At 29.1% G+C, this 11,777-nt stretch overlaps 2 protein-coding genes across 3 annotated transcripts in view; both read right to left on the reverse strand.

The window, feature by feature from the left end:
- LOC106462522 (coiled-coil domain-containing protein 146-like) overlaps positions 1-2,070 on the reverse strand; it is a 35,818-nt gene extending 33,748 nt beyond the window's left edge. Inside the window, exons 1-2 of the mRNA XM_013922455.2 lie at positions 1,914-2,070; positions 1,449-1,522 (exon numbers count right to left, since the gene is read on the reverse strand). Coding sequence (XP_013777909.2) covers positions 1,449-1,522; positions 1,914-2,006 — 167 coding nt within the window. The 5' untranslated portion in view covers positions 2,007-2,070. The remainder of the gene's footprint in view (positions 1-1,448; positions 1,523-1,913) is intronic.
- LOC106462523 (GRIP and coiled-coil domain-containing protein 2-like) lies at positions 2,014-10,964 on the reverse strand. Of its 2 annotated transcripts, none has more exons than XM_022389826.1 (6): positions 10,771-10,964; positions 9,187-9,294; positions 8,483-8,565; positions 6,842-7,054; positions 3,402-3,459; positions 2,014-2,116 (listed from the first exon to the last, which is right to left on the reverse strand). In XM_022389826.1, exons 2-6 carry the CDS (start codon positions 9,238-9,240, stop codon positions 2,042-2,044), a joined length of 483 nt encoding a protein of 160 aa, XP_022245534.1. In that variant the 5' UTR covers positions 9,241-9,294; positions 10,771-10,964; the 3' UTR covers positions 2,014-2,041. The 2 variants fall into 2 exon arrangements, with proteins under 2 accessions (XP_022245534.1, XP_022245535.1); XM_022389827.1 differs by having other exon boundaries at positions 10,767-10,964.
- Positions 10,965-11,777: the final 813 nt, after the last annotated feature.

Raw genomic sequence — 11,777 nt, forward strand, 5'->3', positions numbered from 1 at the left:
TATTAGATTTTAATCAGTGGAAAAATAGTAGTATCATGCCAAAAATGTTGTAATATAACAAATTTATTTATTTCATTAAGTTACCTTACTCAAGTGGCTCTGTGATAAGTGGAAGATTTCACATATCCATTGAAATTATGTTATACAACTTAAAAAATTATTGTTTAAACACTGAAAAAAGATGAAGTACCTAAAACCAATGGGGCTACAGTTTAAGACAAAAATTCTATCACAAAATTTAAACCTGAAAATAAATTTCAAGCCATCATTAGTTAAGGCTAACGGCAACATGTTTGGGAGAAAGAAAGATAAAAAGTAATAATAAAACTGAAAAATGTAATAAAAACATGGTCACTAACCTTAAACTCAGATGTTTTTAAATGTTTAAAACTCACCAAGAACTTTGAAAGTCTACATAAGGCTAAGTACGTGTATAAACTAAACCAATCTAAAAAAAATGGAATTCAAGCCAGCTCTCACGAATGATTGAGGTATTATATATATATACTTAAGACAAAAAACCAGGTCATAGTTTTGCTCCTAAGTAACACAGACGAACAAAGGCATTACCAAAAGAAAACTAGCTTTCATATATATTAAATTTGTGCATTATTTAAACACAAAAATCTTAAATGTTACTATTTAGTTTTCATGTATTTTCATCTAAGAAAATCTCAAACTAAATGGTCTTCAAGAGATAAATTTAAGTACAGTAATTTTTGGAACTAGCACCAAAGCTGTATACACACACCTATGGATTTTCACTTCACTAGGTTGATTAGCTTGCAAATGCTTTCTTTTGTTTGTAGTAAGAAAGCTACTTCACACAAATCCGCCACAGACATACACACACACACACATATATATATATATATACACACCTTTAGAGAGAGTTACCTCAAATTCAAAATAATACTAGACAAAAAATGGAAATAATGAGAGCTTAAATTAGAAAATATACAGTTGGTAAAGTCTTTGTTAAAGTCTCTGTCATTGTATCTAATTCAATATCTGATTTTGAGTGTAAAATTAAAGTAAAATTCTTGGAAATTAATTATTTCAAAATTTAAGAGTAATTTGTATTACTTACAAAGATGATACTAAAAATATTCATATTAACTTTTAAGCTGTTAAAAATACGTTGTATACATAAATAATTTGAAAATAACTGACAGTTTATTATCACACATGTCTAACAAACTTTCATGTCATTACATCTTACTGACACATAATTTTGATACGTGTAGAAGTAAACAAATGACAACTATTGAACTATTCTTTATTATAGACTATCCTCTTGGTTACTTGTAGCAAACAGAAATAAAACTAATGAAAGTATGGTTATGTAAAACCTTGTTCTAATAACCTAAGACAAAAGAAAGAGGATTACAAAACTTCAAAAATTACTCAAAAAACTAACACAATTCAAAGTTTGTAGTTTTTCTTACATTTTCTCTCTCTGTATCTTCTCATTTGCCCTGTTTAATTCAGCTGTCATTCCTGTTGCACTTGAATGATTAGTCTATAGGAAATAAATATCTCACGTGCTACACATCAGAAATTCAGAAGAAGAATTTTTAAGAATGCTAAACAACAAAAAATAAATATTTTGTTCCCACTTGTAACATACACCACTGAGAGAATATATATATGTATATACGTAAAAAGCTAGTGTTCTGGTAAGAAGAATAAATTAGCAATATTAAAGCAAAGTAAAAAAACATTCTCAAAATTAACTTTACACATACTGTATTTATATAATTGTAAACAATCATTAAGTTAAGTTAGTACTCTAAGAACACCTTTGTTGCTCTAGTTTCGTTTGTTGTTCTTTAAGAAAGTCATTCTATTTTTATTAACAATAGGTGTTTATGAGAATATTAACAGAAAGTGGTAAATAAATTCTTATTTACTTTGATTTCTTTAGATCTATTAGTGATCTGATGATTTTCTTTTTCCAATAATGACATCTGTGTTGTAAGATTTCCTATGGATTCTTGCAGCATTTTAATTTCTTCTTGATGTTCATTTATTTCAGCTCTTAGAACCAAGCAAGTTTTTCAAGCTGACGAAAACTTAGAAACTTAGGTGTTTTATCTTCTTCTTCATCATTGTCCTATTTTCCAATAATAATAAGTAAATTTTAAGGCAGTTAAAAAGCTTGAGGTAAATTGCTAACAAAGACAAGTAAGCATTTTTAACTGAAACAGCATATTTAAGGACACACACAACTTAAACCATAATGGTGTCAGTATGATAAGAGCCAGGTAAACGTAATAGCTTGAAAAAAAAACATAGTATATGAATAAATATAAACATTTTGAAAAAACAGTTTCTGATGAGCAGTTTTAACTGAAGAAACAGAAAATATACTGAAACATTTTATAATTGCCACATGACTTATTCAAAGTATAAAACAAAAAGTTTAAATAATTTTCAGTACTGTGTCTGGACTTGTGTGAAACAAATAACTATTACAGTGAAATAAGTCAGTAAACAATGTTAATTCTATGGTACCCACAGAAGTACATCCTGCCCAAAAGGCAAAACTGCAACACTGAATTAAAAATATTATATGAAATCAACTTGAAGTCATTCTTTCACAGTTTTTTATTCTAATTTGAAATTTATTTAATAAAATAATAGTTTTTTTTTTTGCAATGTACTAAAACAAGTCATACAACTGGACATTTTAAAGTTAAGATATTAGCATCCAGAGATCTAAGTGAAAAATTGATGTTCTATCCTAGTTTTCCTTCTGGGAAATCACATCTATACAAGAACAAAATCTACTACAATGCTTTTCATATTGATTGAATAATTTGATTAAAGATATGTGTTTTGGTGACTGAGTTTTCAGTTTCTGACATGTTAATTTTTTTAAAACTATAACTACTCATCATTCCAATTTGGTGTCCCTAAAGACCATTACAAGATATAATTACAAAACATAGTACTGTGTAGGAAATAAAATTTTCCTCAAATACACTTATGTATAACCTTTACAACTATTACAATTTTCACTGTTTGTGGTACCTTTATACAATCTTCAATTTTATTATACTTCTGAACACTAAAAGTAAACTTTATCAAAACCACTGGGTTTAAATAACATAAAATGTGTGCAATCAAGCTAAAACAATGTTACATAAATATAATTTTAAGATAAAAGTTTGGAAATATTTTACTTTTAATCACACACTAGGCTGAAAACAAAAGGACTGAAGAAAAGAAATAACAAATATATGTAACATTGTATGTGTTGGAATCTCCAAAAGATTTTTATGTTTAGATGTTAGCTTTTTTTATGTAGCTATCTATTGTCATAATAATTCTTTCTTTCAAATACATTTAAAGTCTTTGTAGTTTTATTTAGATTCTAAAAGAAATTCTTTACTCACAACTTCTTCCTCATTCATTAGTAGTTTGTTCAGCAGATCACTTTTTTCAACTTGTAAACTGTGTATATAAATTAAAGACAAATTTGTTTTTATTAGCAATAAATTTAAATTACAAAGATAACCTTAGGTTTCACTTATAAATAGATGTTAAAAACATTAATAAAATGAATAATTTACATCTCTTAATCATTTTTCAAAATAGTGATAATCAAGAAGTACTTTTTGTTTGGATTTCAAATATATATTTCATGAATTTAAAAGTAATCCATATAATTTTGAAAACTAACTTCTAATCAAATAAATCTTAATTCAAACAACTACTTATGTTTTTAAATAAAACTAAACTAAACAAGTAAGATACATATAAGAAATAGAAATATAATATTGTTCTGGTTGTTTCTATGATATATGGTATATATATCATATATCTATGGTATATAAGCATATCATGTGTTTTTTACCTCCTTGTATTAATTTAAAAATTTAGAAAGAAGATCATTAAATTACTGTTGCTCTAGCTACCTACTGTTCTATGTCATTCACACAGAATAGTACTTTTTGTCTTTCCATGGTAAAGATAGCTGCAAAGTCACCTGTAGTATGTGTAGTTAGATAGTTATCTTTTTTATAAACAGTCAAGTGTTCTTTTCAAGTAATTACCTCTGTTATGTTTTATTGGGAATGACCAGTCATGTGGGAAGAACTAGTCACTTTGGGTAAGTCTGACATTAATGAGTTATGTAAGTAATGTGAAATTTATTCAGTCTGGAACAGAATTTCAAAAGAGTTAGCTTCCTTATGATCTCCTTCGAATAAATTAGAACAACTTCAAACGTAACTCTCCACTGGGACAAGTAAAGTAAATTTTTCACTGTGTTTGTTTAAGTAAAGATTGTTTACTGCGATTGTACATTTGTGTTCAGTCTCTTTATTTGTTGAAATTCAGTTAGATAATCTATTACAATAATATTTAGTTTTTGTTTGTCATTAAAGTGTGCACACACCTTACTATCTAAATATGCATGTGCATATGCTTATTTCAACTGATGTGAACAAAAGTGAATGTAAGTATACTTTAGTAGACATTTTATACAACAACATATTAAAACTAATCAAAGTTTTAAAAAGGTCTAACATTAAGTCATAGAATAATATTATAAGCTCATTTACTGATAGTATTAACTACAGTAAAGTTTAGTCCTGACTAAAAGAAAAAATGTAAATGTTATATTGTTAATTTATAAGCTGTACTTAATAAAGGTTTAATTAATATTAGGCCTAAGACAAGTGAACTTATAGATTTCAGTATCATCATCATCATCATCATCATAGACAGCAATACATCGATAATTCTACCGATGCTTAGCTGCCACACATTCATGAATTATTATTACAAGAAAATGGGGACAAAAGTGGGATCTAACACGCCATGAATACGGAAATGGTGGAGCACATACAGGCGGGGGCACAGCATCTAAGCCATGCATACACAGATTTCAGTATATGCAGTTAGAATGCTCTTGTATTATTCTAGAAATCCTGTATTTAAAGAAGTACTGTTGCAATAACGATATTACTTTTGACTGCAAATGTTTTGTGAGTCTCTGCTAGTACAGAAATATTTTACAGTAAATATCTTAACATTTCTCCCATTATTCAGTAAACCTTTCTTGTCATTCTTAGATGAAATTAGCACAATCTAAAAATACAAAGAAAATATAGGAAGTAGAATATTTTGTGATCAGAGGATATCCTATTTCAGAGTTTTCTGTGTTTTATCTGATATGTGTATCATCATAGAGTGATCAGAGGATATCCTATTTCAGAGTTTTCTGTGTTTTATCTGATATGTGTATCATCATAGAGTGATCAGAGGATATCCTATTTCAGAGTTTTCTGTGTTTTATCTGATATGTGTATCACCATAGAGCAACACTTTGGAGATCAGTATCATACAAATACCGGAAAAAAATGTGCAAAAATCAAGTATGATGTAGGGATGGCAATGCCAAAAAGTACAAAAACATTGTAGGGATGAATACACAAAACCACAACAAAAATCCCTATATAAGTAGCCAGTACGTACTGAGTCAATCTTACAAGCTTATGGTTATTAGCCAATGTAAGACTATATAGCACTATTCAGTTTAAATGTTTTTATTCAAACTTGAATTCATACAACTGTCATGAATTCAACATTTGGTTATAGATAAAAGTTATACTTGTTCCCATCTTTCTTTTTAAACAATTTCATTGAAATTATGTTGATATATATATATTGTTAATATCATATCAGTTTCTCTAATTTTTACTATATTGGGGCCACTGAAGCTGAAATGGTTCCTCAAGGATGGTACAAGTACCCTGGAGTGCTGGATCTACATTAAGGGGATATTTACAGAATCCACACTTCCCAACTTACTGCACGTGCATAGAATTGACTGGATTCACATGCTAGGGTCATGTCTATTAACAGGAAGGACATCATACACATCACAGGCTATGAAGTATGATACCACATATACTCTCACACAGCTGTCAGGCTTAGTCACACTGAAAAATTTGAAGAAAGTAGACCATTATATAATGTATTGTTTTGATAACTAAGAAACTGGTGTTTTTAAACTCAGACACCAATAACATGTACACAGATTTGTCATTTGCATAAATCTTCTTGATACCTTGAATATTAATTACATTATTCTTTCTTTATTTCTTTTTACTAAAATTGTTTTCGCAGATATCATGTTTGTGAATGAAATGTCACAAACAATTGTTACATACAGAACAATTTATGCTGCCATCTAGCAACCACAATTGAAACTGCTATTTAAGAAACATGGAAATAATATATGCTTATAAACTGAACTCACTGCTAAGTAGTAGATTTCTTTTTTATTATTTACCCACAACAATAAGTGTGGTATAAGAACAGAATAATATTATTGTTATACAAGTTGTGAAACACTCTCAGCCCATTCCTCCATACTAAGCACTACTGATAAACATTCTATATGTATAATATAAAACTTGGAATGCTATGTTAGCCAACAATATTAAAAGATATTGAGTAAATACTATTACTAACAAGATATTCTTTAAAATAACTAATGACATATGGTAACATAAAAGTAAATGATGTATATACTATGAAAATGCTAAAACATGACACATTACTCTCTTAATAAAAAAATCCTAGTAATGTCACTGCTACATATTATCTGGGATATATTTATATAGCCATTTTAATGAAAATAATACTCTGAAAACCAAATTTTTTTTTATCCTGTGTTCACTGCACTTCTTGGTTGCTCCCTTACTTGCAACACTATCAAGAATTCTTACACAAATTAAACAAAATATAAATCTCAAGCACATTTTTACAGAACAAATGTTTAAATAAAAGACTGTTATAGATTGCATTTACACCATATGATTACCTTTCAATAATCTGAAATATTTCTAACTGCTTCTCAGAATGCTCTTCTAAGGCTTTACCCTGCTTTACTAATTCCAACCTCAACCGTTGTATTTCCTTTTTTGCAGAGCTAGGAAGGTCTTGAGTTAATTGGCTGATTTCTTTAACTAATTTATTTTTCTCTTCTTTTAACAATTTTGTCTTTGATGATAAAATTTCTTCATTTTTTTGACACCTAGAATAAAGAAATAATTTAATGAAAAAAGGAAAGATTAAGGCATCATTTGAAGTTCACTTAAATAATCCATCTCTGTTTTTAACATTTAAAAGCTTCTGCAGTTCTTGCATGTAACTACTGAAAAGTAAAGAGAAATAATCACGCTTTATTGGAACAATTTGCATATACTAATGAAGTGGCATGTCACTGTAGATCGGAGTTATGTCAACATGTTTAGCACCTACATACTTGGTTCCCAATGCAATGCTGCCATGAATACATATATGCCTCAAAAATTTCCAAGGAAGGAAATTCACATAACAAAATACCAAAGAGAAACAAAGCCCAGTGTACATCTATTTCAAAGATGACTATCTATAATATAGCAATTAACATCAATAAGAAAAGTTCATTACAACCATTTGAGGATTTAAAAACCACCTAAACAGTATCTTATCATATGCAGGACTGCCACTACCACTGCCATAACTTCACAGGCTGGTCATCTAGAAACTACTATCTTTTACCTAGAAAGTGACTGTTGAAAAGTTATAAATATCCCCCAAACCATGTACTATTAAATTCACACAGATCTTGCCCTTGAGTGGAAAAGCTGACTCACATATTTATTAATGAAAGACAAACTGAAGAAAATTGTGCAAAAACTTCCTTGCACAGGATAGAAGTTTGTTACAACATCAGACAAGGCCTGTACATACTTGAATGACTGCAACAAAAAAATGGGCAATTTGTTACTTACCATAAGGCAATGTGGAATTTCAAACAAAGTGTGGAGAGTTTCTTATGGTTACTTCAGGTTTCCCATGTAATGGGAAACTTAAACTTTGCACAAGAAAGAAAGGGTAACTCCAGTTACCAATTATGCCAATAAAATTCATGCACTGCAGATTAGTGTCAAACAAAACATCTAAGAGCACAACAGCATTCCTATAAAGAATAAGCAGATTTATGCTATTCTCTTTTTCAACATATACAAAGGTGAAAATTAAGCCACCTGACATACTCGCAGATTTCTGTGCATTTATTTTGCTTAATCATAGTCTAGAACTGCAGTCTTTGGCAACAGTGCATCATGGCCATCAGACTGAGCATATTGTTCTCATAAACTCCCTCCATGCTGAAAGAGTATGAGTATAAAAACAACAAACAATTTATTGGGTTAAAAATTAAATAGGTAAGTTCCATTCTGGATTCAAAATTTACTCATGAAGTTATTACTGCTATTAAAAAAAACCTCTCAAACTTAAATTAAAACAAACTAATTCAACATAAAAGACTAAATTAGGCCGTAATTTAATTTTAATAACTAACATTGATAGTTTTAAATTTTGCATATTATCAGTTCAGTATTTCACAAAAGTATTACATATTTATAGAAAATGTATGTATAAGGAAAAATAGTTAGTGAATCATAAATTTTCTTACTCTGATAATAAACTTTGTATCCCTTGAACATTTTTCTTTAGATGTAGTGCATAAGTTTGACTCAAGTGACCATATTCCTGCATCTAAAACCAAAGTATACAATAAGATAATGGGCTCTATACATAAACAAACTAGAAAATATAAATAAGTACTATGTTTGTGACAACAATCCACTCCAATACACTATAAAAAATCTACAAAAGTATGACTAAGTTTTGATTCTTTAGTTAAATAAATAATTTTTCAGAGGGACCAAAAATTTAATATCGTCACGACTCATGTAAAACTGCTTTTAATCAAGTTGTTACATTTTTATCTGAAAATATAAGAAAACTGTCATCATTCAGACAAAACAAACCTTGGAAACCAGGAAAAGACAAAAGAAAAAGAACTAAAAAGGCTAGAGTACATTATTACTAGATGGTTATGCTGAAGCAATATTCATATATAATTTTTGTGTAACAAATAATACAATAGTTAGCAAGTATTTTTTATTTGCCTCACATATTAATCCTTATCAAGATAATAATATTTTATAGCTTATTTGTAAATACAATCCATAGATAATCATGTCTTTCTTTTTGCACAATGCTTCGAAGCTGTAAAACAAATAAACTTACGAAATTTAATAATGCCTAATAATGACACTAGAAATAAATATGGCTAAAAGAAAAAAAAAGACAAGGACTGATTGCACTTTATACCTTGTCTAAGATTAATACTGGATCTTTTTCCAAACATTCCTCATCTTCTGCCATCTCTTTATTGTTCTTTCAATGATGCAGTTTTCGGTTTCATTTGCTACACTTGGCCTAAAAAATGGAGGATTTTTTCAGGGTATTATATAAAATAAATGTTTGTAATGATAAACTAAAGGTACTTCTCAAATATTTTATAAACTCAATAAAGAAAACAATTTTTACATATACTATCTACATAAAGTGTTATAATATTAGACTGTTTTAAAAATGTTCTATAATGTCAAAACTTTCAAGATTTCTTAAATGGTTTATATTTGATTATCTAAAGGTATCTTTAAGAACTGTATCACCATCATTTTACTATTCAAATAATCTATGAAGAAACCTAAAATATCTTAAGACATTTGCAATAATCACGATAAACTATGGCTACAAAAGAAATGAATATTTACGATAAGAAACATAGTGTTAAGAGTATTTCTTCAAAGTTACCAATAACAGATTTTAACCCATATTAATTCATGTTGTGAATTTGTCTGTCCACAAACTCTTCCAATGGTTTTGGATTAAACTTCACAGACAGGCTCAGGGTAACTTGGAGGTGTCCCTACTATATGGTAACTCAACTATTAAAAGGGGCTAAAACATGCCTGAACAGGTCATCTAGGTACGTTGGGGACCTAGGAGTACGTTTTCATGGATATTGAACCTGAATTTGGCATTAGATGCTGTGTTCCTAGACCTTTCAAGATTCTGGGGATGCCATGTTTGAAACAGGTACAACAAGTGGTTGTTTTTTTTTTTAGGTATGAATTCTCCCTTTGGGATAGCTGTAGAAGTTATTGGGGATAATCAGAGGAGCTTGATTGGTATACTGGGTTCTCTGTGAGAATCATGAGTGGGCCTTTGAGCCCTGATACAAAACAGTATTTTATATTATTATGGTAGAAAAGGCATAACATAGTGATGAAAAATATTCACTGAATATATTTATTGGAAATTGTCATATAGATTACCCTAATAAGTACAGTAGTTAAACAACGTTTTAGTTTCAATCTTTATAGTGATTTGTTTCTCTTTCTTTCTAAAGAACTACAAATTAAATATTGCACATAGCTCTTGCCAAACTGTTATTGCTATTAACATGTCATATTATTATAACGTAGATATTTATTAATGTTATTTCTATATATATTTTCCAAAATTATATCACTGTTTGACGTTGCATTTCCCTGGAACTGCAAATAGCGTTCACCGTGACTCATGAGAGAATATGTCATTCTACCCCATCACTACAGCAACTGCCTGAACTGGCATTGGATTTGGAGGAAGCAGAAGGACGCACAGCAAAAGTGTCGTGTGTTATAAGGCTCTATGGTTATTGTCATGGTATAAATGTTAGACCAAGTTACACTTACATATAACCTCAAGCTTATCTGATCCAACAAAATTTAATAACCACCTATTCACAACCAAGCCTTTGACTTGTCGAGACTACTTTAAATTAAACTTTAATACTTTGGACTTGACCTAACACTGACTTTGTAACAGTTATACTTATACGACGATGGTGAAAAACTTACTTACAAGTTACAATATTAAAAGTCAATCAAACTACATAATAAATCACCACAATTGCTATATCAACATCATCAAACTTTTCTTAATTATCTAGCTGCGAAGCCCATGTGATTTGAAGTTGAACTTTGCAAGTGATGAGACCTATATTATCGTATGATAAACATAATTTTCTCTGCTTTAAAAACAACTGAAATTCGTCCTATAGCAGCAGACGACGGTAGAACTCGATATTTAGAGAGTGACCTCTCTAAATTGGATGGAAAAAGTTACAAGTAATTTACAAAAAAAAAATGTATTGTAAAATCCTATAGTTAGTCTCAAAAATCGATATAACACAGTAGTTCATCAGAGCTGTCTAAGAATTATGTTTTACAGCAAAAACATTTAACTAGATGAACTATCCTTTAGTTCTATGTAAACAAAAATAAGTATAGCTTTATTTTTAAAAACATAACTCAACAGCTCTATTTACGATTGTATTAAAATTAACGTATAAAAGATTATTTGAGGATGTCTTATATTATTTATAAATGATTCTGGTGTTACATTTCTTTACTATAATTTGAAAATATATTACAAAATAATACTAATTTAAAGAATTCGTCGTTGTAGTTAAAATGAAAACTTCTAGGCTATTGAATTAAAAGAAGGTTTAAAAATTATAACTATTTTGGTGAACCTAACAATAATCGTATTAATAATTTGGAATATTATTTCTGTTTATTGGCCAGTAGGGCAAATGCCCACCTGTCCCCTAGTATAATAACTCATTGGACCTTCGATTTTATTGCCTGTTTATATTAAAGCTTTAGGTTTAACTTTAGATTAGTAATTTATTTCAAAATTGGAATTACTCCTATTAAACAGCAATAATGTAAATTACGAAACATCGATCTCATGGTATTGTTTAACCAGAAATTAGTAGAAGATGACATACATCTTCACATATTGATACACCAACTTTCCCGTGATAATACAGTGATCATTATACAATACTGTGTTTCATTAGCTAA

This window comes from Limulus polyphemus, unplaced genomic scaffold (assembly GCF_000517525.1).
Source record: "Limulus polyphemus unplaced genomic scaffold, Limulus_polyphemus-2.1.2 Scaffold1190, whole genome shotgun sequence".
NCBI lineage: Eukaryota > Metazoa > Arthropoda > Merostomata > Xiphosura > Limulidae > Limulus > Limulus polyphemus.